This window comes from Meleagris gallopavo, chromosome 20 (genome assembly GCF_905368555.1).
Source record: "Meleagris gallopavo chromosome 20, MGAL_WU_HG_1.1, whole genome shotgun sequence".
NCBI classification, from domain to species: domain Eukaryota; kingdom Metazoa; phylum Chordata; class Aves; order Galliformes; family Phasianidae; genus Meleagris; species Meleagris gallopavo.
The window spans coordinates 10,181,491-10,209,367 of record NC_139423.1 but is presented as its reverse complement, the minus strand read 5'-3'; the positions used below and the strand labels follow the sequence as shown (position 1 = coordinate 10,209,367).

General features: G+C 51.6%; 2 protein-coding genes across 5 annotated transcripts in view; one reads left to right on the top strand and one right to left on the bottom strand.

Moving 5' to 3' along the window:
• The window catches only part of ACSF2 (acyl-CoA synthetase family member 2), a 36,036-nt gene that overhangs the window by 6,324 nt on the left and 1,835 nt on the right, over positions 1–27,877 (top strand). For 2 of the 3 annotated variants that reach the window (XM_010721618.3, XM_085240059.1), the window contains exons 2-13: positions 351–546; positions 1,410–1,538; positions 2,528–2,581; positions 4,777–4,895; positions 5,571–5,733; positions 6,162–6,257; positions 7,246–7,394; positions 7,899–7,990; positions 9,055–9,131; positions 26,756–26,863; positions 26,973–27,124; positions 27,619–27,760. In XM_010721618.3, the coding sequence (XP_010719920.1) occupies positions 351–546; positions 1,410–1,538; positions 2,528–2,581; positions 4,777–4,895; positions 5,571–5,733; positions 6,162–6,257; positions 7,246–7,394; positions 7,899–7,990; positions 9,055–9,131; positions 26,756–26,863; positions 26,973–27,124; positions 27,619–27,760 (1,477 nt within the window). The remainder of the gene's footprint in view (positions 1–350; positions 547–1,409; positions 1,539–2,527; positions 2,582–4,776; positions 4,896–5,570; positions 5,734–6,161; positions 6,258–7,245; positions 7,395–7,898; positions 7,991–9,054; positions 9,132–26,755; positions 26,864–26,972; positions 27,125–27,618; positions 27,761–27,877) is intronic. The other variant, XM_085240060.1, reaches the window with a different exon arrangement.
• Positions 10,420–18,095, bottom strand: CHAD (chondroadherin). 2 transcript variants are annotated; one of them, XM_003211583.5, is made up of 4 exons: positions 17,208–18,095; positions 13,752–13,915; positions 13,443–13,588; positions 10,420–11,395 (listed from the first exon to the last, which is right to left on the bottom strand). In XM_003211583.5, exons 1-3 carry the CDS (start codon positions 17,985–17,987, stop codon positions 13,447–13,449), a joined length of 1,086 nt encoding a protein of 361 aa, XP_003211631.2. In that variant the 5' UTR covers positions 17,988–18,095; the 3' UTR covers positions 10,420–11,395; positions 13,443–13,446. The 2 variants fall into 2 exon arrangements, with proteins under 2 accessions (XP_003211631.2, XP_010719919.2); XM_010721617.4 differs by having other exon boundaries at positions 10,420–11,398; positions 17,208–18,014.

The window sequence follows — 27,877 nt, the reverse complement described above, 5'->3', positions numbered from 1 at the left end:
GTTCTGTAGTCCTCGGTCCGGGTGGAGCTCGGGCTGGAATAGCACAGGAGAGGCTGCAAAGGTGATCCAGAGATAAGCGGCCAAGGCTTTTAACTCTCGTATGGAGACTGGGAGCACTGTAATGACTGGTTACATTAAAAAAGACACTCTTTTGTAACCAGAGCCCTGAGCTGAACCTGGTGGCTTAGGAATTCTTTGTATCTTCCATTACGTATTAGGAAGTCAGCTGGGCAAGCTGGGAGGCGACCACCTCAGTAAGGAGTTGGGACAGTGTGCATGAAGTGCTGGTGGGTTTGTGAGAGCAGAGAAACCCCGCTGGCATCTGTCTCACAGCTTCTTTTCCTTCTCAGTGTCCTGCACGCAAGGACACTTTCTGCGTCCCATAGGGTGACCGACAGCTATATCCAGGGGACCCTAGACGTTCCACTTATAAACAAAACTGTGGGCCAATGCCTGGATGAGACAGCGGAGCGGTTTCCCCACCGTGACGCCTTCGTTTTCCACCGAGATGGAGTTCGGAAAACGTTTGCTCAGTTCAAAGGGGAGGTGAGTGTCTGATCCACGTCAGAGCCCGAACCGATACGCTGGGACAGCTGGGTTAATGGAGAAATCCAGCCTGGTTTCCTTGGTTAGCTCAGGAGCGAGGATTGTCCTGTGTGCGTCTCTGTCCTGGGTCTGAGCCCGCAGTGACAGCACTGCAGAGCGAACGTGCAGTGGGTGTGTGCTGCCTTTGTCCTTACAGACCACAGGATCAAAGGGAGAAGACAGCATACGTGAAATGATTACTTTATGTTCCAAAATGAACTTTCATACTTAATACATCAGGTGGTGGCGATAATTTCTATGGGCTGACTCATGATGTTTCCACCACCTGGAGCAGCCTTTAGCTCTTGTGTTGGTCAGGTTGGTTGACTTTCAACTTTGTTACCTCCAGTGGTTTTGGATTTCAACCCTGAGCAAGTGCAGAATCCTAAAAAACTGATAGAATGTTTAACAAACGTATGCCCCGATCCTGGCCAAGCCGGAGATCTGCTGCTCACCGCACTGTGCTGAGGTCTGGTCTGCACCTATCAGCACCTCCCGGAGGAGGAGGCCTTTGGATCTGATCCAGCTCCTCTCCAGGCTCTGCAGCTGATCCAGCCCCCACAGCAGGCACCGCCGCCAAACCCTGAGCCGTCCGAGCCAGGGTCTGTCACCCCTTTATTCAAGAAACAATGGAAATGGAAGTCCTCTTGCTTAGTAAGGAAATGAGCTTATCCTAAAGGGGGAATGAAGAAGACGAGGATGAGGAAAGCTACTCCGAAGCAGTACCAGCACACGAACAGCCCTTCTGGGCTTCCGCTTTGTGGAAAGATATCCACTGCCACATAATGTTTATGATCCTCAGGTGCTTGTCTTGCATTTTACAGGTAGACCAAGCAGCAGCTGGACTTCTGGCTCTTGGCCTGAAGAAGGGAGACAGGCTAGGAATGTGGGGTCCCAATAAATATGAGTGGGTTCTCATGCAGTTTGCAACTGCCCAGGCAGGAATCATCCTGGTAAGTGCTGGGGTTTTTATCAGCGCGTTGGGAAAGGAGATGGACGCACCAATAGGATATGGTGGAGAGTGAGGTTTATGGTCTGACTCTCTCCATGCTCGCACCCAGCACGGTGAGCTCCTCGTGAAGTCAGTGCTTAAGCAGGATCTGTGCAGCGCTCTGCATCTGCTGCTGTGCAGGGAAGCAGACGGCGGGGCTGTGAGGAGGGAATAGAAAGGGACGGCCTGCAGGAAAACAGCTCGCAGGAAGCAGTGATGGATACAAACCAGATTGCCCCTCGGTCGGTTTTCATGGTGCATGCAGTTATCCTAATAGCTATCAGTTACTCAGATCCCTCCTAAACGTATCTGTATGGCTTCAAGATACAAATGCTCATTTAAAAACCTAGCCCAAGCTGTGTACCCCTGAAAGGCAGTTTCACTGACTGTATGATCTGATACGTTAACCAACGTGTGCCCTATTTATGCAGTGCTCTGTGTAAGGACTGTAACACATCTACTAGTATATTTTTTTCTGCACTGTTCATCCCAATGTCTGCTAAGGAGCAGTAATAGGATGCATGAGCACAGCTCAGGATGACCCTGAGGGTCAGCTCAGCTTCTGTGCTCAGTGCAGCCTCTGTTGAGACCCATACAGGGAAATGCTGATATTTTGCTGGTTTTCTGTTAAGAACCCCAAAGTTCCTTGAGTTTTGAGTATCTCTGGCTCGGATTTAATGCCTGCCAGGAGAAAGGAGGACTGTTCTTATTCCTAAAGCTGTTGTGACTGACTCGTGAATCTTTTCCCTTTTCTTTCATGCAAACACAGGGTTCAGATAGCTTTTCTAGTGAATGTGAGTTCCTTGTGGTGAGCTCTTAGGTCTGCATCTCAAACAGGAGAGGCTTCAGCTGTGACCTGTCTCTAGGAGAACTTTCTTGGTGGAGTATGTATTAGGGAAGAGGGTTTTTGAGGTAAGGTTGCTCTGATTACCCTTCTTTCTCCTTCTTCAGGTATCTGTGAATCCAGCCTATCAGGCCCCTGAGCTGGAGTTTGTGATCAGGAAGGTTTGTATGGCACTCGCTGTTAATTCTACTTGATTTGTTATGGGAAGTCGTAAAAGCAGTTTTGTTAAAGGGAGTAGCAGGGAGATGGTACAGAGAGGTGAACTGGTTAAACACGTAGGCATATTAGGAAGAGGCAAGGAGAGCTGGCCACAGAGCAGGGCTGGTGATGCCATATAAAAGCAAGACCACCATACAGGTTCTTGCATTATCTGGAAAGAAGTGGGGGATTTCTTGCTGCTAGATGAGATTTTTTTTTCTTGCATCAGCAGTCTGGAATTTGGTTGCTGGGCTGTAGTTCGAGTTCCCATTTCATCCTTCATTTAATCCTCTTATGGTAATACTGCTAGTGTTGCTGTTGTCTCCAGATATTAAAACTAAATGCACTGCAGTGAAGCACTTCCCCTGCAGTGTGGGTGTCTTGGTGCTCTGGCCTGCTGGAATGTAACCTCCAAGTGAACGTGCCAGCGCCTGCCTAACTGGGACAGGTGATGTGCTGCACTACAGTGGTGCTGCACTTGCTGGTATCAGGAATATTTCATTTCTGGCTCTGTCCATGACTTTCATTCTGCATCTCTCTCCTGAGATGGCATCCTATCCTTTTTTTCCCAAGAGGACCTGGATTTTGTTTCCCTTTCTGTATTTTTGTGTCGGATTCTGCTCTGATTTTCTCCAGCATAAGCCCAGAGCGCTGAAGGGGAAGAGCAGAATTTGCTTCAGCTCTGCTGGGAGCTGCTCTGCCTCGGGTTTTGTAGTGCTCCTCACTTTCACGTGTACCTCTGGCACTGGGTTCTCTGGTTTTCCTCATCCCCACCAATTATCTGATTGTTTGATTTTTTTGCACGACAAAAGCCCTGGGGATTTTTGGGCTTTGCCCATTGAATTGCATCAGCTTGTGCGGTCTCTTTCTTACTACATCAGGTTCCCTCCAGCACACGCAGTAATAAATACTGAGCAACCATTCTTCCTCCGTTTGCTGCCATCATATTTCCAGGGCTTGGTGGAAGCAAACTGGTGATAGCTTCTGCCTGGCAGGGTGTGTGGGGAAGGCTCTGCTGCCTTCTGGTCGATGCTGAATGGGAGATGTTGGACTGAAGGCTCTTCTCTCCTGCAGCATCCGCCTCGCAGCACCTCATGGAGCCTGTTTGCAAAGCTAGTTAAAGCAGAATAGAAACTTCAAGCGACTAACAGGGGAAGCTGGAAAGCCTCAGAACATCCCAGAAAAGACACAGTTCCTGGGATCTGGGCAGGCTCTTCCATAAATTCAGCACATGTTTGTCTTCCCTTCTGATGCACTCCAGAGGGTACTTAAAAACAGTGTATTGGTGTAAATTTGGCCGCTTGCTTTCATGGATTCTGGGAAAATAACAAGAACAGCCAAGTAAATAATTTATGTAAACAGTTTATTTGACAAAAATGTGCTTTTGGGAGATGAAAGCAATTTGCAAATCTGGGTCAAATTCCACAGATCGCATCTGCTGAAAAATAAATAGAAATTCTTGGAGTAATTAAAGTGCCTTGTTTCAGGATTACATAAACATAAGGGTTGAATGAGAAATGCCGTAATTTTCAGAAGAGCTTATGCCTTAAAAGGAGGTGGAAAAAACTTGTGAATCTGTGCATCTTAAAAACCAAAAAACCAAAAAAACTCCAAACCTGGCTTAAATTGAGGAGCGATCTTTAGGTTTCTGTGTTTTCCCAAGGCTCCTCAAATATCCTTGTTTTCAGATCAACACAAATCAAATTCTTTTTTTATCTTGGGACTGGGCTTTTTGTTAACATTGGGACTCCTGACCTGAAACATCAGTCCTGTACCTTCGCACTGCAGTGAAGAACAGTGATCCTCTGGGAGTGGGGAACTCAGCTGCAGCTCTGCTTTCTTGCCCGGCAAGAACTGAACCCCCAGCCATCAGGGCGTCCTGCTGCATTTTCACTTTGCAAAGACCTCTTACCTGCTCTTCAGTGACTCTTTAACCTCGGATACGATGGCTCTTACTAGGGAAGTCTATAAAAAGCTTCAGGTTTAGTCTGGAGAGTCAGGATCGTGTGCTTAAACAGAGCAGCCGTGGAGAACATCCCATGCAGAGCCACCGGAGAACCTATGCCATGTGGGGTCACTGTCTGGTAGGCTCTGCTCTTCTCTGTGGCCTGAGCATCACCCCAGTATGGTTCTCATCAGTTTCTGTCTCCCTTCACAGGTTGGCTGCAAGGCACTGGTCTTTCCTGCTCATTTTAAATCGCAGAAATACTATGATATTCTAAAGCAGTCGTGTCCTGAAGTGGAAAACTCCAGTCCAGGGGGAATAAAGAGCAAAAGGTGAGTTAGGAACACCTGGCATGTTTCACTGACCTAGCAGCTGTGTCCTGCCCTGGGTCATCTCAGCTGCAGACAACACGCTGTAGCGGAGCAAGGATCTGTGCAGAGAGCTCTCAGTATATTTATGTACTGATGAGGGTGCTTTGCAGCCACTTAATGGAGCTGTGCTGGGAGACACCACAAGCAGGAAGCCTCTCCCCCAGCACTGCTCTGCAGGTACTGCCTCAGGCACTTGCAGGGCTGTTCCTACAGCTTCTGATAAGTCCACGTCCTTCTGCCATTGCAGGGCCACTGGAGCACTGCTGAGATCCCAGACAGGTGATTGATAACATCTTGGAATGACCTGTGTGGTCTTTCCCTGTTTGGGCTTCAGCCATCACTGCCGGCCATAGAAGGGCTCCTTGCAGAATCGTAGAATCCTTAGAGGTGGAAAGTCCTGCACACGATCCTTCCTTATAACATAGATTACAGACTTGGAAACAGGAGTAAAATTCCTTTGGTGTATGTACCCTGTGTGAGCTGCTCTAAAATGCTTCTCGTTCCTGTGTTACAGTAATTGAGTCTTATCCAAAGAAGAGAGGTTGGCCTGTGCAGGAGGTTTACCCTGGCCCCCATACAGCTATTTGGACAGTTTTCTCCTTGCCCCATTCTTGATGGTGTGTTTCCTTCTACCAGGCTACCTGACCTATCCACTGTCATTATGTTGGACTCCAAGCTGCCTGGTACCTTTCACATGGACGAAGTGATGCAGGCTGGGGACAGCAGCCATATGAAGCAGTTAAGAGCCTTGCAGCAGACCCTGTCCTGCAACGAACCGGTCAACATCCAGTTCACTTCAGTAGGTGCTTCTGTTTGCTCCATGCCTTGTGCTTGAGTTCCTCAGCGGGGACACAGAGAAGACTCTGTTAGATGCTGAGCTTCCTTTGCCTGATGCTCTCTTTGACCAAGCCCTGGTTCTGCCTTTTTCCACCTCTGCTGCAGAACGGAGGAAGTCTTCTAGAGTTTCCCCTTTCTACTTCTTGCTCAACCCTTTGTCAAGAATTGTCATGTGAATTTTCCAGCTGTAGTTGAGCCACTTTTTTTGTCTGGTTTGGGACTGAGTGCTGATAAAGGGAAAAAAATAAAAAATCCCATTTCTCAGGTCAGGGAAGGGAATGAAGAGATGGAGCGTGAGATCGTGCTAGGATTTGTGCCTGGGAGCTCGCGCCAAAGAACGCATGTCCTCTGCAAAGGTGACCTGATTGCAGAACGCTCTTTGCCTTCCAGGGGACAACAGGGAGCCCCAAAGGAGCCACGCTGTCTCACAGAAACATTGTGAACAATGCCAATCTGATTGGGGCGAGGCTGGGGATCACAGAGCAGGTGGGTCCTGCAGTGCAGCGGGGTTGGGCTGTGCTCTCGGCGCCGCTGAGACCAAATGTGCAGGGAGCTGCTCGCTCAGCAGGGCTGCTGTGAAGGACGCTGGGGGATGCTGGCCGTGCTGGGGTGGGACGTGGGGGCTCTTAGGGCTCTGCTTGGCCTTCCTTGTGCCTGCAGATGGAAGCACTGCCCTCACTTTTCCCGTGTGGAGTTTCGCTGAAAATGCATTTTAGATTCATGAGAAGCTTTTGTTGTTTATTTTTTTCTAAAAAGTATTTCTGTGGGGGGGAAATGGTGAAATGAATTGCTTCTCATCTTGGCAAATGCTTATTTCGAACAATTACAGAGCTCTAGATGTTAGCTTTGAATTCTATTGAGTGAGGTTTTAATTTCTTTTGCATGGCTTCATTTCATGTCATGTTTACACTCTCGTTACTCTTTCCAGCACAAGATCTTGTTGATGTTTTCTGTTTTTAGTTCCTCTTGGGAATAATGAAAGGCAAAGCCTTTCTTTTGAAGTTCTGAAGTGGTTATTTCTCACATTATGGCTTTGATTAAAAAATATATATATATATATAATAAAAAAAAAGAATTTTTCGATCAGAGCCTTTGGTGATTTTAAAAACAAAATTAACAGCACGTACCAAATCCTGCACAATGCTGCATGTCTGAAACAGCACTACCGTTCTTCTCTTCTGGTATATTATAACATAACAGTAAGCAATACCAGTCTAGGAAGTCCAGCAAGGAAAAGACATTGCAAGAATCCAGAATGAGATCTTGATAGGAAAAATGTCCCAAAGTAATTGTTACTAAGGGCGAGAAGCACCAGCACAGCTTTTCTGTCTAATGGGAAGAAAGGCGAATTTCAGACTTCCGCCAGTTCCCGGCGAATCGGCAGAATTCTTCTGCTGGACGCTGAGCCGCAGCAGGGAGGCGAGGTGGGCTCCTGGACGAGCCCTGCTGCTCACCGCGCCTTCCTTTGCACCAGGACCACCGCGTGTGCATCCCCGCGCCCCTCTACCACTGCCTGGCGTCGGTGGGGGGCTGCATGGTGTCGGCGCTGCACGGCTCCTCCTGCATCTTCTCAGCCCCCAGCTTCGAGGGGAAGGCGACGCTGGAGGCGGTGTCTCAGGAGAAGTGAGAGTTGCCGAGTTCTCTCTCTGGAGTTCAGAGCCCCGTGGCAGCGCTTTCTGCCCTGTCTCCCCTGCCGGCCTGCTGCTCGCGCTTCCTGCCCCTGCAGAGTGGTGCACTCACAGAGGCTCTTCAGCAGGCCGCTCTGCTCTACCTGGGAGCTTGCCACACGTTTTTTCCCCCGAGTATGAGGGGGTGTTGGGTCACTGTAGGCTTTGTCCATCTCGGTTTGTTACTGCCGGTGTGTTTTACACCTCGCCCCCATCCATTGCCTCAACGTCTGTCCCTGGTGGCATTTCCAGGTTGTGCTTCACGTGTCACTTGTTGAAAACAAAGGAGTTACAGTTGTGTATGGTATACAGACACAGGTACATTCAATGTGTACATCTGTGTGCGCGCTGACGTGGGGCACAAGCGATGAACCCCGCGTGTGACAGGAGTGGGGTATTGAGGTGTTACGGCACCGGGCTCCAACTCTGCAGCTTTGCCTTTTCTCCCCCCTTCTTGAAGATGCTCCTTCCTACACGGCACGCCAACCATGTTCATAGACATGCTCTCCCAGCCGGACTTTGACTCCTACAACCTGTCGACTCTCCGGGGAGGTAAGTCTGACGACTCAGACAGAAAATGAAAAAGCCCAGTGAAATGGGTCTGCGTTTCCCTGCTGGGAGGTTGTGTTAAGCTTTGCGTGCAATGACTGCTCTGCAGGGAAATGCTGTGCTGTGTGAGCCGTTAATTTGGTGCTGCATTTTGTTTCCTTGGGATTTCCTTCAAGAACTGCGTATGTTTAGGGCTCTTCTTTCATCCTAAAGCAATCCGAGGGGGGACTTACCTGCTAGGGCTGCTGCCCCGGTACAGTGGGAAGGCGGATCGCGCTCGGCTCCTACCACGAGTTACCACTGCGCGGCAGCAGGCGCTTTGTGCTCTAAGCCGGTGGGGTCCGACAGAGCTGCTGTGTCATTTCTCTGACCCAAACCTTCCTGCCTGCTTTTAAAGACACTCGTATGACAGCATCTAACGTGTGCTGGAGGATTCTCTCTTATCTCAGACGGACTCGGCACAACAGCTGAAGGAGGGATGCCATCTGCCCTTCTGAGGCAATGGCAGCAGAGAGGAGATGGTGCTGGAGCGCAAAGAAACACTGAGCAGATTTATCAGCTCAGTTATGTGCAAAATGATCCTTGTCTCACCTTGTCATGCAGCAAAGCCTACGCATTACTTTGCTTTCTCGCTCTGTCATCCTGAGGCATATCTGAACAGGTGAGAATGTGACCTGTCCTCCCCCAGAGAGGTGGTCCACTCAGAGCGGGAGGAAAGGTTTTGTTTTTATGGCGGTGATGATCTATGGGAGCGTTCTGCAAAAATCTGTGCCTCTTTCTGCTCTCAGTCTTTCCTTTTCTGGAACCGTAGTTTGGACAAAGTATGTGCTTTAGAGTTTATTTTCCTAACGAGTGAACACTGCCAACCCTTAATTCATTCAGGCAAACTGGTTTTGCTGCAGCCTTTGCTTCTGTATCCGTACAAATAGAAAGCATTTTGACAGGAACCAGTGTATCCCAAAGGTCTCGCCAGCATTTCAGTCTGAGCGTGCAGAACCTTCTGAGGGACTGCTCCTATGAATAAACGCACAGTTTCTGAGACAGCCATCTTCTCCTTTTTCTTGCAGGAATCATTGCAGGTTCCCCTGTTCCCCCTGAGATCATGAAGGTGATTTCAACAAAGATGCACATGCCAGAGATCTTGGTGAGTTGTGGCTGCTGTGCAAAAGCTGCAAGGATTGTTTGTTGTGGCCAAAACATGAGATGGGGCACCTCTGGGCAGCAGCCGTGCCAGAGCTGCCGTGGTCAGGTGTGGTGCAACGTGGGTGTGAGGCCGGGCTGGGGAGCGGCTGTGCGGTGGGGCTGGGAGGGAGGGGGGAATTCTGCCTGCTGTCCTCGGGGGTGCCTGGGGAGGCAGCCTGGTGAGAGACACACTGCGTGGAGAATCAGAAGCCGAACTTCTGTTGGTGTGTTTCAGATTCTGTAAATCCTTCTGTTTCTTTGCACGTGCTGCAAGGATGAATGACTTTGGGAGAGGAGTTTCTGGTTTGTTTTGGAGTAGGGGGTTGCACGTGCTCATTCTGCTGTGAGGTTTCTTCCACCGTCTTGGACTGCACGCAGATAGAAAATCCCACGCGTGCTGTGTGTTTGAGAGTCTGAACGTGGGAATGGTTCAGTGGCACCAAGCATTGCTCTATCAGAACTACAGCCTGTGCTGGGGCACGTGTTCTTCTGCCATCGCATTTCCATGCACCCCCATGGTGTGGGGGGTGGGCCATCGGCCCGTGGGGCGCTGGGACTCTGAGTGACATTTCACTGCTGGGTCTGAAGATGTGCAGTGTGTCACATATGCCCCCACTTCGTGTTTGAGTCAGATTTCACTCTTTCTCAGGTACCGTGCAAATTGCAGCTGAGTGGTTTCTGCCTGGGAGGGAATGAGCCAAAAAAGAGCCTTTTTGTTTTGCTTTAACAGAAACAAATTTTACCTCGGTGCCACATTGCTTGCAAATGCTGAGGAAGTGCACTGTTGTGATGGATGAGCACACGAGTCAGGTTAGGCTGTTATTATTGGCAGATCCAGACCTTGTCAGGACTGGGACATTAATAGGGATGACTGCATGCTCTGGAAAGGACTGGGAGGGTCCAGGGCCGTCCTGAGCCGTCTTAGAAGCGGCCAGAGTTTTTTCCTGGATACGAAGTCCTTCATGACCACCACAGACAGCCTTGATGCCATTCCCTGGACTCCGATAGGAGACAGACACCTATTTTTATAGTAGGCCTGAGTTTAACTTTACGGAATATTTCCAGACATGACTACAGCTGCCTGGGACTCGTTAGATGTGTTCCTGCTTTGTAGAAAAAGGGATGATAAACCCCTCCCCTCACAAGCAGCCATCCTGCCCATAGGATAAAGAGGATTAAGTCCATGTTTGTGCCACCAATCTCACGTTTCCTCCGATCCCCAGCCCTCAGACAGACGCCGGGACGCTTGGTGAATTCATCTTTGCAGCAAGAGCTTTATACAGAAGATGTACATAAGAAAATATACAATTTGATTTCTATATAGGAGACAGAGGAGTTTTCATCCTCTTGAGGGTCATTTACACTCAGTTACAGAGGAATAAATATACATACATTTATATAACTCTTTAGGATTAAAAAACACAGTTAAGTTGCAACTGTGGTATTGTAACAGCCATGACAATAAACCACAGTCATCCTGGTGTCCTGCTGGATCCTCTGAGTATGGGCAGGGCGAGGAGGGGTGCTCCAGCAAGGCAGCGTGGTGCACACCTCTCCTCTTGGACACGCGTACATCTTGGTGGAGCCCACAGAGTGGGAGGGAATCCAGTCTTCAGCTTGCTTCAGTTCCGGGCTTTCCCAGTACCGCTTCCCTCAAAGATTCCTGTCTGGCTTAGGGAAATCGCTGCCTTTGGGAGCTAAGGGCAGCTCTGTCTTAGGGCCACCGGTTCCTGGGCACTGCTTCACCTGCCATCCTCGGCCCTGGCCTGCAGGGATCCCCTCCGGGGGAGGAAGGAGGACTGCACGGGTTGAGACCAATTTTCCTGATCAAGCAGCTGGGGAAGAACGTTTCTGCCTTCCTACTTGCTTCCACTCTATTGGAAGGGGAGAGACAGAGACAAACTGGTTGATCTGGGACGTGGGTTCCGCTGCCTCTGGGAAAGATGACTGTGCTTTACCGGCAGGATCTAGGTTAGCTCTTAGTATGGTCATGCATCGTTTATTTTTTAAAATGCCTCTTTTAAAATATATAGATGTTGGAAAAGATTGAAAAGGTGGATTCCATCCTGCAATCAGCAGAGAAGCGGGGATTCGGAGGAGGCTGGAGGTGTTCAGATATATCAGCTATGTTTCCTGACAGATAGGAGAAGCTTAAGGAAGGACTCAGAAGTCAGTAGTTTTCTGATGATAGGAGTGACCGGTCACCAGGACAGGCCGTAGCGGGTCCTGCTGGGGAAGAAGAAAGGGAAATCCCACGTTTAGGGGCATTTTTAAGCACATCATTAAACTTGGAGCTTTTGTGCATTTTTTGTTTTTTTTTTTACGCTGTCTGTGAGTGAAGCCTATAACTGAAACAGAAGAACTCGAATTCAAGAAGCCATCACCAGTTCCCACGATGGAGGAGATGCATCAGTCCCATCTGCAGCCTCTGATGCCAACTTGCTGTGTGTCTCCGGAGCATCTTACCTGCAGTGTTCGTGGCTGGTGAGCGCTTCCTTTGTAAAGGAAGAACCCGCGGCAGGGAGAGAAGAGCAGCTGGAAGGTGGAAGAGCAGTGAAGCTCCAGAGCAGGCAGACTTTTAGGAGCTGCCAGACAGCCTCTCTGACACGCAGCTCCTGGACAGTGAGAGAGCCACCGTGTCTCTGAAACCCTGAGGGCTGCTATCTGGGGAAGCTGCCCGCCTCTCGAGAGCTGCACAGTGAACTCAGGGGAGCTTTGTATCCCTTAGAATTGTGTCACTGCACAGGGATGGATTTGCGTGCTTGCATTGCGCCTCTTACACCTGAAGATACTGAGTTTTGTCTTCTGCAAGGCTGGGGTAAATTGGTTTTTATTTCATTAACGTTTATACATTTTTGAGAGTGAGTTGGGCCAAAGGTGCAAAAGGAAAACCAGCTATTATTGTCATGGTTTTCTTACTCTTTTCCTAGGGAGTGAGCTGAAATTGAGTTCAGGCAGGGAGAGAAGAAGGTGAAGTATTTAAGTATTGTGGTTTAGAAACCAGAGTTTTTCCGTCTCTGGTCAGAACTTATTCACCCTGTATGGAATGAGTGGTATTTCCATCTCTAATCCATAACGTCTCTGGCACTGCAAGATAAATTATCACTTTAGGAAGGCTCAGAGCTGCTGGCATAATCCCTGACACTTCAGGCATAAATTTATCTTCTCCATCCTGTTATGCATCTCCTTAGGGAACAGGGGCCAAATGGCCGTAAGTGGGCTTTGGACTCTGAGTCCTTGCCCTTAGGAAGGGCACAGCGATGGCTCTTGCTCACACAGTGCATCGCAGGGTCGCTGTACTTTACTTAGCAAATGAACAAAGGTCCCTTTCCCAAAAGCCTACACATTTTCAGGTTAATCCAAAGTCTTTTGGAATCTGTACAAGCTCCAGATCTAGTCCTGGGATGAGGAAAAGCAGAACGCTTGGGCTGAGCTGACGACAGCTGTGGCTTTCTCACTACTCTTTGCTCTGAATTTAGTACGCTTGGTAGTTCCCAGTTGTTGGAGGTGTTTGTGTGACACTGTTTCACAGTTGGTGTTTGGACTGGTAGATGTCAGTAAGCCCATTGCTCAAAGGAGAGCCAGCCCTGTCTCCTGAGTCACCCTCTGGCCCAGAGCACCTTATGCAAAGAATATTTTTGCAAAGATCCTTCCTGTTCTGGGACATTCATTTGAAGGCACCAGCCCTTGTTTTTCTAAATACCTGAGCGTCTCGGATGGGAACGGTAGTTATTGAAAGGCAGGTGCTGGTCTGGGAACTGCTCCTTGTGGAAGGCATCTATTTTCATACGGACGGTATGGGCTGGGCGGCCTGGGGCCAGATTCCTCAGCTGTGTCTTGGGCTGGTTTTCAAACCAGACCTGGGAGAGCCTTCACTGGGACAGAAGGAGGAGCATCTCCAGTCGATTAGAAAAGTAAAGTCTGTATTATTCCACCCCAGGCCAGCAGTGGGCTAAAGCCACCCTTGATTTGACACTGAATTACACGTTTCACCCTTCCTCGCTGTCCCAGGCCTGTCGTTAGGTCTGTGTTTGTTTTAAGGGGGTTGACTCCATCCCTACTGCTCCAGGCAGGGTCTCTGCTCTGCGAGCCTGTGGAGTCCAGCATGGCCAGGGAGAGCGAGCAGCTCTGAGTGGGATGTCAGCTAAATCTCCTTGTTAATGACATCTGAGACAGCAGTCCCTGTAGCATTAGTGGCACTGGGTCTGTTGTGGGTCTGTGCAAGAAGTGACTACAAGCTACCGCTAGGAATTGGTTCTGCGACCCCTCTTACGTGCTTAATGGCGGCTTCCCTTCCTGGACCTCTTGGTGGGCAGCTTGCAGGTGCGGAGGGCCGGGGTGTCCCTGATGGACTGCCCCCGGTACTGCGCCGGCGTGGAGCACGTGTCCTCCGTGCGGGTGCGATTGGCTTTCAGCCACCTGGGGGGAGAACACAGCAGCTTACAGGAGGCTCAGCTGCGGCCGCCACGGGCCCGGCGGGCTGAGCATTGCCTTCTGCCGTCTCCTCCTGCCCCACGCAGGCCGGGGGACCCCGAGGAGACCCCAAGCGATGAGGGGAAGGAAGGTGTGCGTGGCCCCGTACTTGCGCAGATGTGCCAGCTGGCAGTTGCAGTGCCAGGCGTTCCTGGAGAGCGTCAGGGTCTCCATCTTGTCGAAGGGGAAGTTGCGGGGCAGCTGGGTCAGCCGGTTGTTCTCGAGGTGTGCCGTCTTCAGAACGGTGACGCCGGTGAACGCGTTGTCTGCAAACTGAACACAGAGGTTTATGCTGAGCAACCCCGAGTTAGGGAAGGGGAGATATCCTCCTGGGTTCAAACTGGAGCATTCCACGAGCGTGGAGGCAGCGAGCGTGTGAGGAACGGGGAGCCCTGTGGGAGCTGCGGGCGGCACGCAGGGCTCCTGCTAGCAGCCTCCTACCTGAAGAGAGCTACAGCCCAGATCCACGTGGGACTCTGTTTGAAGCCGCATTCCTAAATAAAGCAAAAGCGGGCAGCCCTCTTTATGTTTTGAGCCATACATCTCTGTTCTTAATGAAGGTATTTTCTTATTATCCCTTCCGAGGCTGGACACCCGCCCAGGGCCGCTGCCTTCCCTGCCGCGGGGCGGCTGAAGGAGGCAGTGTTTGTGGCGTCTGCAAGGCCTGTGGGCTTTGGCAGTGCCCGATGCTCCGAGTGGAAAGTTACACTTGGCATCGGAGCGGAATAGAAACAGAGGCAGGTTTCCAGCACCTCAGCCTCCTCTGGTTTTTCTCATTTCCAGCGGGCTGTTTGCAAGGTGTGCTGCGAGCTCTGTCTGCTCCTGATTAATGGGCAGGCTTTCAGGGAGAGCTTAAGCTTTGCGTGGCTGTGGACTCTGCTTCACGGCCCTCCCCCATCCTTTCCTTCAAGCTTCATCTCCGTTTTTTCTCAGCCAATAGTTACTCAGATTGGAAGGTTTCTTTTTGAAAGCAAACCTGTCAACACAAACTTTCTCGGAGGTGATGCATTAGAGACAGGGCAACTGACAGAGCTTCTGCTGGCTGTGACAAACCGTTCCTCCCCCTTTCTCAAAATGGGGAAATTTTCTCAAAACTGCTGAGAAGAGATTCACCAGGTCTGCCAGGAGACCCTGCGGGTCAGGACCTGCGCTTCCCTTTGTGGTGAGCCCACCCTGCTGGTGGGACTGTCGGGCTGTGTGCAGGCCGAGCTGAAAGACCCGACAGGGAAACGCGCTATTTTAAGCTGTGAACTTCTGCTATCTTCCAAATTAAGCAACACTGGATAAATTTAGAGCTTCGCTAAGAAACTCCCAGAGTACTGTAGCTGTTGGAGTCGGCAGTGCTGGCTCTGTGAGCTGATCTCAGAGGGTTGTGCTGATAGCAGAACTGCTCAGAGGGACGCCCTGGCTGCCCTGGCCGTGTTCTGATTTGGACAGAGGAACGCTGCCTGTCTCAGCTGCTCATTCCTCTCCCAGCCCACGAGTAGAGGCAGCGTCTGCCGGGAACAGCTGCTGTGCTTCCTGCCAGCGCGTGCATTGGTAAAGAAATTGGTGATTTTCCTTTTGTTTAAATTGAGAATTACTGTTGTAATTTCTTTTCCAATGAAGAGAGGGTGTGTGCAAAGCTTGCAGGTTCTGCACTACCTTATTTTCTGTTGATTCATGCAGTGTGTCCTGGCCCATGTAATATGGCATGCAAGTGGTTGAGGAAAGGGAATTCTGTGGTTCTCGAGTTGCAGAGAAGCCTGACGGCTCTCCGTGCTCCACTCAGCACCATGTAGGCTGTGATAGCTTCGTGTGGAACAGTTTTGCACCTGAACGTCTTGAAAGCTTTGCAGACATACAAGAAAAAGCTAGAGACAGTATTTTTATGGAGAAGGAAGAGCTGCTGTTAAGATGTCAGCAGCATTTAAAGTATTTGGTAGGGATTTCCCAGGTTGTGTGGCTTCTGTGGCCAGGTGCGTGCGGGCTGTTTGGGTATGGGGCATGCTGAGGTTTTGGAGAGACAACTCTGAACTTGGTTCATAGGCTAGAAAACTAAAACTTCATGTATTTAGATGCTCCTTTGTTGGAATCAAGGACACTGAATTCTCTGGAGCATCACATTTCTTCAGCACAAGACTTGGAGCCTACAGCTGGTATGACACTTAGTTTGGAGCTTTTGATTTGTGTGTGATGGGAGTCCCCAAAAACTGAGTCTATGGAAGAGATGTGACCACACGTTGAACGCTTCCCCTAGAGAGGTCTGTAAGTTGGCTTGAAGTGTTGCATTTAGTTACCCCCCATCCTGGAGAGGTTGGATCTGAGAGTAGACAAGGGATTAAATACTGATTGGGTGCTATCACAGGTGTGTCAGTCTGCACCTGGGCATGCTGTGACTCCAGCTTCTGAATTTTCTTTATTCCCTGTGGAAACTCTAGTGTGGTCTGCTTCAGGTAGCTTTAGCAGCTTTGTTCTTTTACAGATAGGTGATACCATTTGAGTTGCTTTTTGTTACTAAGAAATTCATGTTTCATCACATCTTCCTGCACATAGTGGGTGTTGCTCTGCTTTGCTGTCCTGCCTTACCTGGATGCACTTTGGTTTTGGGCTTCACAGACTCACAGAATCATAGGGGTTGGAAAGGACCTCCAGAGATCGAGTCCAACCCCCCTGCCAAAGCAGGTTCCCTACAGCAGGTAATGGCATTCCTGGCAGTGTGTTGTGCCAGGGAGAACTGTCCTTCCCTGCAGAAGATGCCCCCCTTTCCAGCCATGTAGGGTGCATCTCGGATGTCAGGCTGCCCTAGGGTGCTGCTCTTCTTGCACTGTGCTAGTTTGTGTTCTTGCACTTCTACCTGGCATTTCAGAGGTCCTAATGTGAGTTATTCCCTGAGTATGATGCTTCTGCCTATGGATGCTTTCTCACAGAAAAAGGAGGAGGTTGTTTTTCCAGGACATATGAATATTCCTTCTCCACTCCGGTGGGAACAGATCCCCTTTGTAAGATGCTGCAAGAGTTGCTTTTGAGAGAGCATCAATAAACAAACCTTCCTTTATAATGTGTAAAGTTCGAAGGGATGGTGGAGAGGTGAAGGTGAAGGTTCACATGTCTACCTGTCTGCAAGGCAGGAGTGAGAAACTGCTTTTGATCTTTGGAATCTCCCCCTTTCAGACAGCAGCAGGCACTCAGGCTGAGCAAAGGAGCGGAGCAGTTCAGCTCTTCAATCCCAGAGCAGATGCGTCGTGTCTGGGATGATGGAAGGTTGCTGACTGTCCTGGACCACCCCAAATACTTTCTCAGCGACCGGTGTGACCTCCAGCTCCGGAGCACTGCCTTTCCAATGAGCTTGACCAGCCCCGGATAATTTGGCTTTGCATAAAGCAGCCCACCAAAAGGGTGGAGCACTGCTCCCATCCCTTGCTCAGCTATGTGTGGTTTTTCTGCAGCTGACAGGTGCTTCTCTTCATGCAGGCCGGGATCCCCCCTCTCTGCAAAGTGCAGGAGGGGCAGTGAGTTGGCAGCTTGGCAGAGAATTGAGCCCTGCGTTTCATATACAGAGGAAAGGCAAAGAGAAAGGACTCACCTTTTTCAGTTTCATGTTGTCCAGGTGGAGAGTCTGCATGTAACGCCCAAAGGACTGGAAAGCGTTGTCCGGAATCACCTCAATTGGGTTGTGGGAAAGCTTCAGTTCCTCCAGCACTCTCAGCTTGCTCATTGCACTCACGGGATAGCTGCTCAGCTGGTTCTTGTCCAGGTGGAGGACAGCGAGATTTTCAACATCCTCCAGGGCCCCGGGCAGGAGGTTGGTGAGGGAGTTGTCAGAGAGGAAGAGCCAGCGCAGGTCTTTAGCACCACTGAAGACCCCAGCTTTCAGCTCCCGGATTTTATTGCTGCCTAGGTGCAGGATGAAGAGATTGACAAGAGGGGAAAGGATCCCCTTGGATAAGTCTGGGATCTTATTCTGGTCCAGGTACAGGTAGGTGAGCTCAGAGAGGTCATCAAAGGCTCCTGGCTTTATGACACTGATCTGGTTGTCAGTGAGGTAGAGGTAGACCAGGTTCTTGAGCCCTCTGAAGGCTCCGGTTGAGATCTCCTTGATCCGTGAGCTCTGGAGATGCAGGGACACCAGCTTTTTCATGTCCCGGAAGCCGTTGGTCGGCAGAACAGGGAAATTGTTCTTCTGCAGGTTGAGAAGCCGTGTTTGCTCAGGCACCTTGGGGATCTTCTTCAACCCAGCATTGTCGCAGATGACGTGCTGCAGGTCCCCGCCGTGGCAGTGGCAGCTCGGGGGACACGCTTGCACGACGGAGATGAGGCAGGCCAGTAGGCTGAGGACACTGAGGAGGCATCCTGACCGATTCATGGTCAGATCTGGAATCGGTGCGGTGGGAAGAGAAGCGGGAGGAGGAGGGAGATGGGTAAGAGAGAGAGAGTAACTGGGTTTGCAGCATGCTGAACACAGCCCTATTTATAATGTTATTAAAAAGCAAAATCCCTTCCCACAAACCGCAGGCAGCAGCCAGTTGGAAGCAAGTGGCTTTGGGAACTTACTGTGAGCTTAACCCCTTGGCACCAGGCAGAGGAATGTCCTCAGTCCTGCCGGGCTCCACTGCAGAAGTGCCTGCGCAAAGGTAGTTTTCCTCTCTGCAGCGGGGGGGCAAATGGTCAAGAGGAACAAATGCAAACCTGCTCCGTGAGAAATCTCTGATCCCTGCCGAGCCACGCAGGGCCCAGGTTGACCAGTGAGAGGAAAAGCAACCTATTTGCTTGAATGGAAGCCTTAGGATGGCACGGCAAGGAGCACTGCTGCCCTTCAAACCAGCTTGCACCAAAGCTTTCAGCCAGCTCCTGGGCTGCACGTTGGCCTGGGCCGTTGTGGGGAGATGCACTTTTCCTGCTGTGGCAGAGGAAAGGCTCTGGAGGATCTTGTCTTGTTGATTTCAAAGGGGTTTGCTTGAGAAGGGACTGGAGGAGGTGTGAGAGCTATGGAGCCATGCCGATGGTCAGTAGCACTGTAGCTGCTTTTGCAGTGCAAAATTTTAGTTGAAGACCTTCAGATCTAGATGGCACCTAGGAATTGGCCAAGAAAGGGGAGCAAAGATGTTGGTGATTTCTGCTGCGTCTTCTCTATGGAGGTGGAGCGTGGTAGATCCAGGGCTGGTCGTGGTCAGGAGATCTACGTGTGAAGGGAAGTCTCAGCACGTGGCAGTGAGGAGCAGAGGCCATTGCCTTTCTTTGGGGGATGGAGCAATGGCAGAGACTGCAGGGAAGTTGTGGGGCACGGACTGGTGGTGTGATACTAAGAGAAGAAGCGCTTGGTGGTGGTTCTTACTGCACGCCTGGCTTAGGTGAAGTGGATGGCAATGCCTGAGGCTCTTGGGCTGAAGCTGGACAGGGAAAGACATGGGCATTGGAAAGGAGATGGTGAAGCTGCAGAGCGAGGAGGTAACTGCTGGAGCAGGAGCTGTGCTGGTGCGTGTCTTGCAGCAGCAGTTGCAGGGAGCTGTGACATGGAAGTGTTAGCAATGCACAGGATGTCTGCAGATAAAGCAAAGCAGTTAAAAGCCCCAGCGCCTGCTGCGGGGAGTGAGAAGGGAGAGATCCAGGAGTTGCGGGGTGGGGTTTGGATGTGGAACATTTTGAACTGATTTCCAGCCAGTTCCTGGCTGTAGCAAACAGCTGAGAGCCGAGCACATAACTGTGAGCTTGTTGAGATTTCTGCTGCTGAAGCTGGATACAGAGCCCCAGTGGAGCTTTTGCAGAGGCGAGACAGTCTCAAGAAAGGGAGGAAATCCAAGGGCTGACTTAGGACACAGACTGGCTTATTCACAGAGATTTCTGGGTTTTTCCATTGTTGCAATGAGGAATTAGCCAGCACCACTGAGCATGCTCCAGACAGTGTTATGCAAACGGCCTGGCAGCCTCAGCTCCAAGCAGCAGCTGTCAGTTTAAATGGTGTTTTCAGTGCATGACTTATTTGGGGGGAGAGAGGGGGCTTCTGGGGTGTGAATGTAGGTTCTGATGAGCCTGTGAGGCAGATGGGATTGGCTACACGATGATGTCATGCGGGACCTCGGTGCAAACCAGGCCATGTCACTCTTCCAATATTTGTCTGTCTTGACATGCAACGCCCTGCTGTAGAGCAGCTGGGGCCTCACCACCACCTCAGCATCAAGTCATCCCTCCTGCCTCCCCCCACAGATGCCCTGCTGTAGGGCCGCCGGCTCATGCTGGAAATAAAGGTGAGAGGTGTTTTTGTTTGTTGGGCACAAAGCACATGCTCTGGTCACTGGAGCATCTCTCTTGTCAGAATCTGTGAGACAGGAAAAGAAGGGGTGCACAGAGGAACCCTCAGACCTGCATGAGAGTGGAAAAGGAAAAAAAAAACAAAAAACCCTCTAAAATGTCGTCGTCTTCTTTCCACTGACTGATTTTTCTCTGAACAGATTCAACTGCCTGAGTCTTAACCCGAACCCATTTGTTCAGCATTCCTGAAAGTTGTGCACCAGCTCCACTGTGCAGGAGCAACTGCTGGGTGTGCTTTAAAAGTCAGCCGGTTTCTGTTGGATGCTGGAGCTTGTGGTGTATCTGTGCTTCCCTCCCGAGTGCAGCTAATGTCTGATACTCGGTTTCCCATCTTCTCACAAAAGAAATACTGGCCATCACTGTACCGTTTCTGCAGAGATCTCTGCTAGCCTGAGTCAGACTGGCCCTAAAAGATGCGAGGTCTTTGCAAACTCCGTCATGGCTTCATCCCACCCGTGTGTCTCTGGAACAAGACCCCTGTCAGAGGTCAGGCTGTACAAACCATAAGCCATCCTCTATTCTTTTTTCCTCTGAGAACAAATTTTGTTTTCTTCTCTGTTTGCTGGCTGAGACTGTGGATTTTTGGGGCCAGGGAATTTCTCCTTGCACGGATAAGGGTGCGATGGCCAGAGAGGTCGGGCCCAAGCTTGGGTAAGACCCGTATTGTCCTTGTGAAGGTGCCATGATGCAGCTGCCCCCACGCTGTGCAGGGTGGGGAAATGCAGCGAGGGCTCCCTGCCAGCCTTGCTGGTGCAGCGGAGCTTTGGTGGATGCTGTTATGCTGGGTCCTGCTGTGGGGCGGCAGCAGGGCAGGGCTGCCAGGGAAAAGGTGTCTGCTTCTCGGCTCCATTTCTCCAGGCACAAATGTGGAATAAAAGGAAGTTCTTTCCCCTAATGGTTTTGATTTCCATGCCTCGGTGAGCGCATTCCTGTGGCGGGAGCCGACTGGCATCCGCTGCGCCTGGCACCTGGCCTGGCTGCCGGAGGGGCCTCTGTGCTCCGTGTGCTCGAGCTTTGAGCTGCTCGAGCTTTGAGCTGCTTGAGCTTTGAGCTGCTTGCTGACAGCCTCTGGCCTGCCCACGCTGGACTTTGCAGCCCAGGGATGAGTAAGGCTGGCCAGCAAGCGTACAGTGATCCTCAAAAGCTCAGCCAGGCCCTGCTCGTGGCTCGCGGGTGGCTTGGAGTCCAGTGCTGACAATGGCAGCAGTGTCGGTGTTCCTGCTGCAGGGCAGGGAGCCGCAGGGGCTGGGGAGCATCCAGCCCTGGACCCCACAGCTCCCCAGGGACCCGCGCCGCTGGGACGGGGCGGAGGAGGTGGGATTCTTCTGCCGTCCTCTCTTTCTTAATTGATTAACAGCTAGCAAACATTCCCCGTGCCTGGTAACTGGAGCCGTTGGGCTCCCCTCCTCTCCTTCTTGGAGGCGTTGTGGGCAGAGCAAATAAATACAGGTTTTGAAACTGGATAAATATAGATTTGGGGTGTTGCTTTGGTGTTGCAGGTCGGAACTGTTTTGATACAACATTGGAGATGGTCTTTTCCATGTGTAATCTTTATTTTTGTTGGTATTAACAATTCTGGTGTACTGAAATTGCTACACATATACTATTCCATGTGAAAATATTAGTTGCTTCCTAAAGCCTGACTCTGCAGCTTTGAAGGGGATCCAGATCTGGTTTTGTACATCAGTGCAGATCAACAATTGCCCTCTTGGGCTCCAGGCTCCCTTTCTGGCTGGAAAAGGGCACTCAGACAGCCTGGGGAGGTGCCCTGGGGACATTGGCTGTCCCCCATTTACAACTGAGCTTCTGTCTCTCCCTGGCACTGGGTGCTGGTGGGAGAGGCTGCAGGTGATGCTCTGCGACGTTCCCTGGCATGGGGCAGTGTTTGAAGAGCCAGGTGGATGGGCAGCAGATGGGGTGCAGGTGCTCCATCTCCAGGCAGTCCCAGAGAAACCCCTGGCTTTCAGCAATGTGCAAGTGACCCATCAGTAATTTGGCGCTGAGTTCAGATCCAACTTATTGCTTTTATTTTATGTGCTCGATGGATACTGTTTGCTGAGGACGGGGACCTGGCCTGTTTGTAGAGCTGGATGAGGCGGTGGTGGTGCACCTCCTTCCATCTGATGGTTTTCTTCCACTGTAGCGTGGCCTCCACCCATTGATACATTGCCAGTTTGGCTCCAGTTGATGTCCACCCACTCCTCTCCCATCCACCCTTCCCTTCTCTCTGATCCCACTGACTGCTGCACGATGCTCTTGGCTTCTTCCATGTAACTCATGCTGCCCTCACGCTGCCCCAGCCATGCCGTGTGCACCCTGCAAGCCTGAAGCTCCCAGGCGGTTCAGTGAGCTGGCAAGTAGGTGGCTTCAAAGCTGCAAAGCTATGGGAGTGTGCTGAGAGAACATTTAAAATGATGACTTTGTATGTGGAATGAAAGCAATGAGATCCCAGACTGCCAGCCACGTCCCCCGTGGGGACTGAGCTCCCCAGGTCTGTGTGGATGTTGCCTCTGCACCTAGCATTTTGGACAGTTTTCTTCTCTCACAGCTTTGAGCATTTGGATTCTCCCCACCCAGTGTTTTTCCTCCTTTGCAGAGCCTCTATCTCTGTGTGTTCCCTCTCACCTTTTCCTTGTAGTTCCACTTTTCCTAAATGCATCGGCACCCCAGCACGAGGGGTGAAGTTAATTACGCGGCAAAGACCTTTTATCAAGCTATCAATAGAACACCAACTAACTGCACCCGCTTTTGCTGGTTGCCACTGAAATGCTGGCAGGACCAGGGAAATATTTGCAAGCCCTGAGATTTCGTATGAGCCTGGAAAGAAGAGAGGCAGGTTTAACCCCAGCCGGCGAGGAGCGGCTCGTACAGCAGTGGCTGTTTGATGGCCAGGGCCAGTTTTCAGTGGCCGCCTCCTGGCCCAGGCAAGCTGGGTTACCATTTTTGCACTGGTCTCCTCCTGAGGCAAAGCCATTGCGTGCAACAACACAAAGCCAGTGCTTTGGGCACCTGATATTTTTGGGATCTTTTAACGCCCCATCCAAACTGGGAATATTTGGCAGCTCTTCGTGTGGGGAGAAATGCCAATGGGGTGGCCACCCTTGGAGGTTTGTCCTGTAAAACCTGCTTGTTTGTGTCCTGGCGTTTTGACACAAAGATGGTACTGTTGCTGTGGTAGGAAATGAAATCTCGTGTGACACAGGCTGGATGGGATCAGGAGCTGTTTTTGCAGCGGCAAAGTTGACCTGGAGGTTCAGGAATATTCCAACACAACTTGTGGTCGTGGGACAGCTCTAAAGCAATGAGACGCATGGCCCAGAGGATGGGAGAACTCGGAATTGGTGGTGGTGAGCAACTGCATGAGGAAGGACAGTTGCTCAGTTAAGAACAATTTGCATCTGGCTGCTAAGGAACGGGCTTTGGTGGGGATATGTGAGACAAAACACTCAGCGTGGGTTTGGTAATGAGATCCATCCGCCGTGTTACAATGGGCAGGGTTCAAAGAGCTGCTGAGTCCCTCAGCACATCTCTTGGGTCGTCAGGCTGCTTTCTGGTGCTCATTATGCCTCTTTGAAGTCTGAAAATCCCTATTGTTTCACGGTCAATTTGCTTCTCTTTTCCGAGGCCAGTATTGTCTTCGGTGAAGCTGTTTCTGCACATTTCAGATCGGCGGTTCCAGCCCTGGCATCGTTCTGCTCAACCAGAGGGTGCTGATGAGGAGCGTGAGGCTCTGGAGGCCCTCCTCAGCCCTGGCCTTCCCCTCCAGGCCCACCCATGTAACCCCGGTTCCCAGCGCTGCTGTCACCTTCTCCCTGCAGCCTTTCACAGCCGGACAGGGAAGGAAGGGCTGTTTTTATTGCCATTGGGCGCTCGGGGAACCCGACGGGCACGGAGCTGACAGCCTTGCTCCAAGAGGTGCGGTGCGTAAGTGGCGTGTGGGAAGAACCCAGGGTCCTCAGTGCCCCTGCTGTACCCACCAGATCAGCCTGCTTCCCAAATGTTTACTGAGGAGACTGGACTGCGATTGTTTTTATTTTTAATTTTTAGACTCTGCCTTCTTCGGCCTGTTTTGCCGATTCCGCAGCGGCCGCTGTTCAAACAGCGCCAGCAGGAAATGTTTTTGAAATGTGCTTTAAAAAACACGGTTCTGTTAAGATGTTCTTTTTATTCCCAGTTTAGACAGACTTAGGATTCACAAAGAATGAGTCTCTTGTCGGTAGCAACGAGCTCGGCAGCAGCTGGTCCTGAAGCTGTCCTTGTCGCTGCTGCAGGCAGGGCTGCTGGGCGCTGCGGGTCATTGCAGCCCTGACGGTGAAAGAAGGCTTTAAAGTCGATTATATTCTGTGCTTTCATAGCTCCTCTCAGAGCCAAGCGTCCGAGCTGGGCTCCCTGCCACCCTTAAAGCTTTGCTTTGACACTAGATATAGCTCCAGTGGAAATTACGGATCTGATGCAGAAATTATTGGGTGAGGTTTTCTGGACTGAAATGTACAGAATGACAAGGCTGGATGAGCATTAGTGTCCCGCTGGGCCTTGAGAACTATGAATCTTCGTGGATATCTCTGAACTTAAAATCAGTTTTGTGGAAGTGTGGTTTCATCTCGTGCTGGAGTTGAGCAGAGGAGCCCTTGGAGGAAATGCCACGCGTCGGGTGAGGGGAGGACAGCACAGCCTCCGCGAGGGCATGCTGCAGCTCTGCCGAGAGCCAGGCTGTGCAGATGAGGACAACTACTCAGATAGGAACGGCGTCTGAAGAGAGGAAAACCAGAAGTAACCAGAAGTGCAGCGCACCGCCCCGGCGTCCAGCCGCAGGGAAGGCGGGGAGCGGGGGGCTGGAGCTGGGCGCTCTGAGCTGCGCTGCCCCGTGGGCGGCTCGGGAAGCACGGGTTGCCTTGGTCTGTTTGGGCTCCCGGCAGCACCGGCTGTGCCTCCTCTGGTCCCGAGGGTGTGAGAGCAGTTCTGGGGACGCAGCGCGGCTGGGGCGCAGCCCCCGGGGCACAGCTCACAGCACGCTGCCAGCAGCTGGAGCAGCCCGGGGTGCTGCAGCAGTGTCCTGCCAGGGGCTGCGTGCTGCTGCCTCCAGATGAACCAGTGGAGCGATGGGGAGCGGAGAAAGGGTTGACTCAGGGCTTGGCCGGGATCCTGGGCCTGACGCTCCGATCCATCCAGCAAAGCAGAAAAACAAAGGCGTTTGGATTTTTAATAAGTGTTTAAGATTTTGGATTTATGTCTCGTCAATCATTTGATCCAGCCACAGGACCCATATTAGTGGGTGGAAGAGAAGTCCTCGCTGAGCATTCAGCTCTGCAGGTTTCCTCCCTGACTGCTAGGCTGTCATTATGTCTGGTAGGAGAAGCCTCGTTACAGCCGCAGTTTGCACCAGATGGTTCCTGTGGCATCCTGGAGATGATCTCCTCCAGATTCCTGGCGAAGAGGCTCCTGCAAATCTGCAGCTCGGATTTCGTGCTGACCCCGCCGTAGTCAGATGAGCACATCAGATGTTACGGCAGACTGCACCCAACCTGAGCTCCTGTGGCAGCTCGGAGTCGCAGAGTGCCCAGCTCTCCCACCAGAATCATGTGGAGCCTGCTGGGCACACACACGTAGCTTGCTTGGATGCCTTGTCTTGGTCCTTTGTTAAGTCCCTGATCAGCTTTGAGCACAGCGCCTGGAGCCTGGTCAGCTCCATGCGGAACCCCAGTGCTGTCTGTGCGCCCTTGCAGCAGCATGCAGCCCTAAGACAAGGAACACGTTGAAGTTCTGTGGATCAGAGCTGCTCGTGGATCAGTCTTTGAAGCTGTGGAGGAGGGTGCAGATGTTTCCTGCCTTGGCCCTTCCCTGGCTGTGCTTTCCCACCAAAACACCTTCTGGTGATGATGGGCAACATTCCGAGTGGCTTAGAGAGTGGAGAAGGGCTCCAGCATGTCCCAGTGCTGTAACAGTGCTTCCGGGAGCTGGAGACCGAGCAGCAGTTGCAGTGTGGTGCTGTCAGCCATGGCTCAGAACTGCCCTGAGCGCTTCCTTCCTGGCTCCCGGCGAGCTCCCCGGCCACCGCACCGGGCACAACGAGCTGGAATTTTCCTCCGAGGAGAACTGACCTTCAGCTGAGGTGACTCAGGGCCTGCCGGTGGGATTAGTGCTGAGGGAGGGTTAGCAGCAAGCAGCTTTTGTCCTGCTGTGAGGCTTTTGGTCTGCAAGTGCAGCTGCGCTGAGCGCTGTGCAGCCTCGTGATGTCTTTAGGAGGGCTATGGGAGCTGATGTCTGCACAACAGGATCTGGAGCAAACAGCCACGCAGCGGGACACGTGGTTTCCCACAGGAGCCCACTGCTGGCTCCAGGGTTTTATCCAAGTGATTTTTTCTTTGCCCTAAGCTGTAGAAGATGGAAGGTGAACTCAGCACCCTGAGTGGCTGGCTGCAAGGGCATACAGGCAAGTTCAGCATGTGGCAGAGATGGCAAGGAATAAACAGGGCAGGGCTCGGGAAGGCACACGGAGGTTAAAGAAGAGGAGAGCGGGCCCTGGGGTCCTCCAGGAAAAGCAGCTGATTTGTCAAAATTAAATGAGAGACAAATTGCCTTGGGCAGCAGAGGCCTGGAACAGGGCGGTGATGAGGCCACGGCTTGCAGTCAGAGATTCTGTAGCCTTTGTGCTCCAGGAGTGACTGGAGAGCCAGGAGAGCGCAGTGCCTGCTTGTGACTGGAATGACTGCTGATAACATCCTCCTCCCGCCCCATCTCCTTGTGGCCATCACTCACTTCATCTTTCCCGAGGCTGGAGCTGTGCTCTTTTCCTCTTGAGGCATGTTGTTGCTCTTGTGATTGCAGGTTGCCTATGGGACCACAGAAAACAGCCCTGTCACCTTCATGGGATTCCCCACTGACAGCTTTACCAGAAGGACGGAGACAGTGGGATCCATCTTGCCCCACACAGAGGTGAACATGATCCTCCCCACTTGCTCCAGGTCGTCTCTGCTCCTGGAGGTGCTGCATGCCGTAACGTTTGGCTCAGCTCCCCAAAGGCTCTGCTTCTCTTCCACCGTAGGCAAAAATTGAGGATCCAGAAACAGGGAAGCCTGTGCCTCTGAACACTCCTGGGGAGCTTCAGGTCCGTGGCTACTGCGTCATGCTGGGGTACTGGAATGACTCTGCCAGAACGCGTGAAGTGATCTCTGATGACAACTGGTACAAGACTGGGTGAGTCTGGAAAGCTCTCCCATGTCCCTCCTGGATGGGGACACTGCATGGGGACGTATGGTACTTGAATGGTTTAGCCATGCTTTCCAAAGTAGGGAAAACTGGCCGGAGTTAGCCCTCTCCTCTCCTCTGTCGGTTCCTCTCCACGAAACTCCAGAACTGCTTTTAGCAAACTGCTCCTGGAGTCAGGGATATTTTCTTGGTGTGACTGTGCTTCCTCCAAGAGGCAGAGCGCTGCAGGCATGCAGCAGAGACAAGGACAGCGACAGCAGGAGCCTCCTTCCCCTGAGCCCTGATGTTTGTAGATGCTGCCCATGACAGTGTCTGCCTATAGCAGAAACTCTGATCTCTGCAGGAGTTTCTTCCATGTGTTTTAATGACAACTCGCCCATTACCTGCCAGGCAGTCTGATCCTCCAGGTTGATGGGTTGATGGGTGACCCAGTTGCTGTTCCACCTGGCTGGGCCAGGACTTGGACTGTGGTGTCGTTGCAGGGACATTGCGACCCTGGATGAGGATGGCTACTGCAGAATTATAGGCCGCTGCAAGGACATGATTATTCGGGGAGGAGAGAACATCTACCCAGCAGAAATTGAGCAGTTCCTCCACACCCACCCCAAGGTTGAGGAGGTCCAGGTGAGCAGGAGGGAACGGGGCTGGCTAAACAGCGCTGCTTTATGGGATGAGAAACTCGTACACGAGGATGCTTGGGACTGCTGCTGGCCCCTGGCTGTCCTCCCCCTTCTTCAGTTT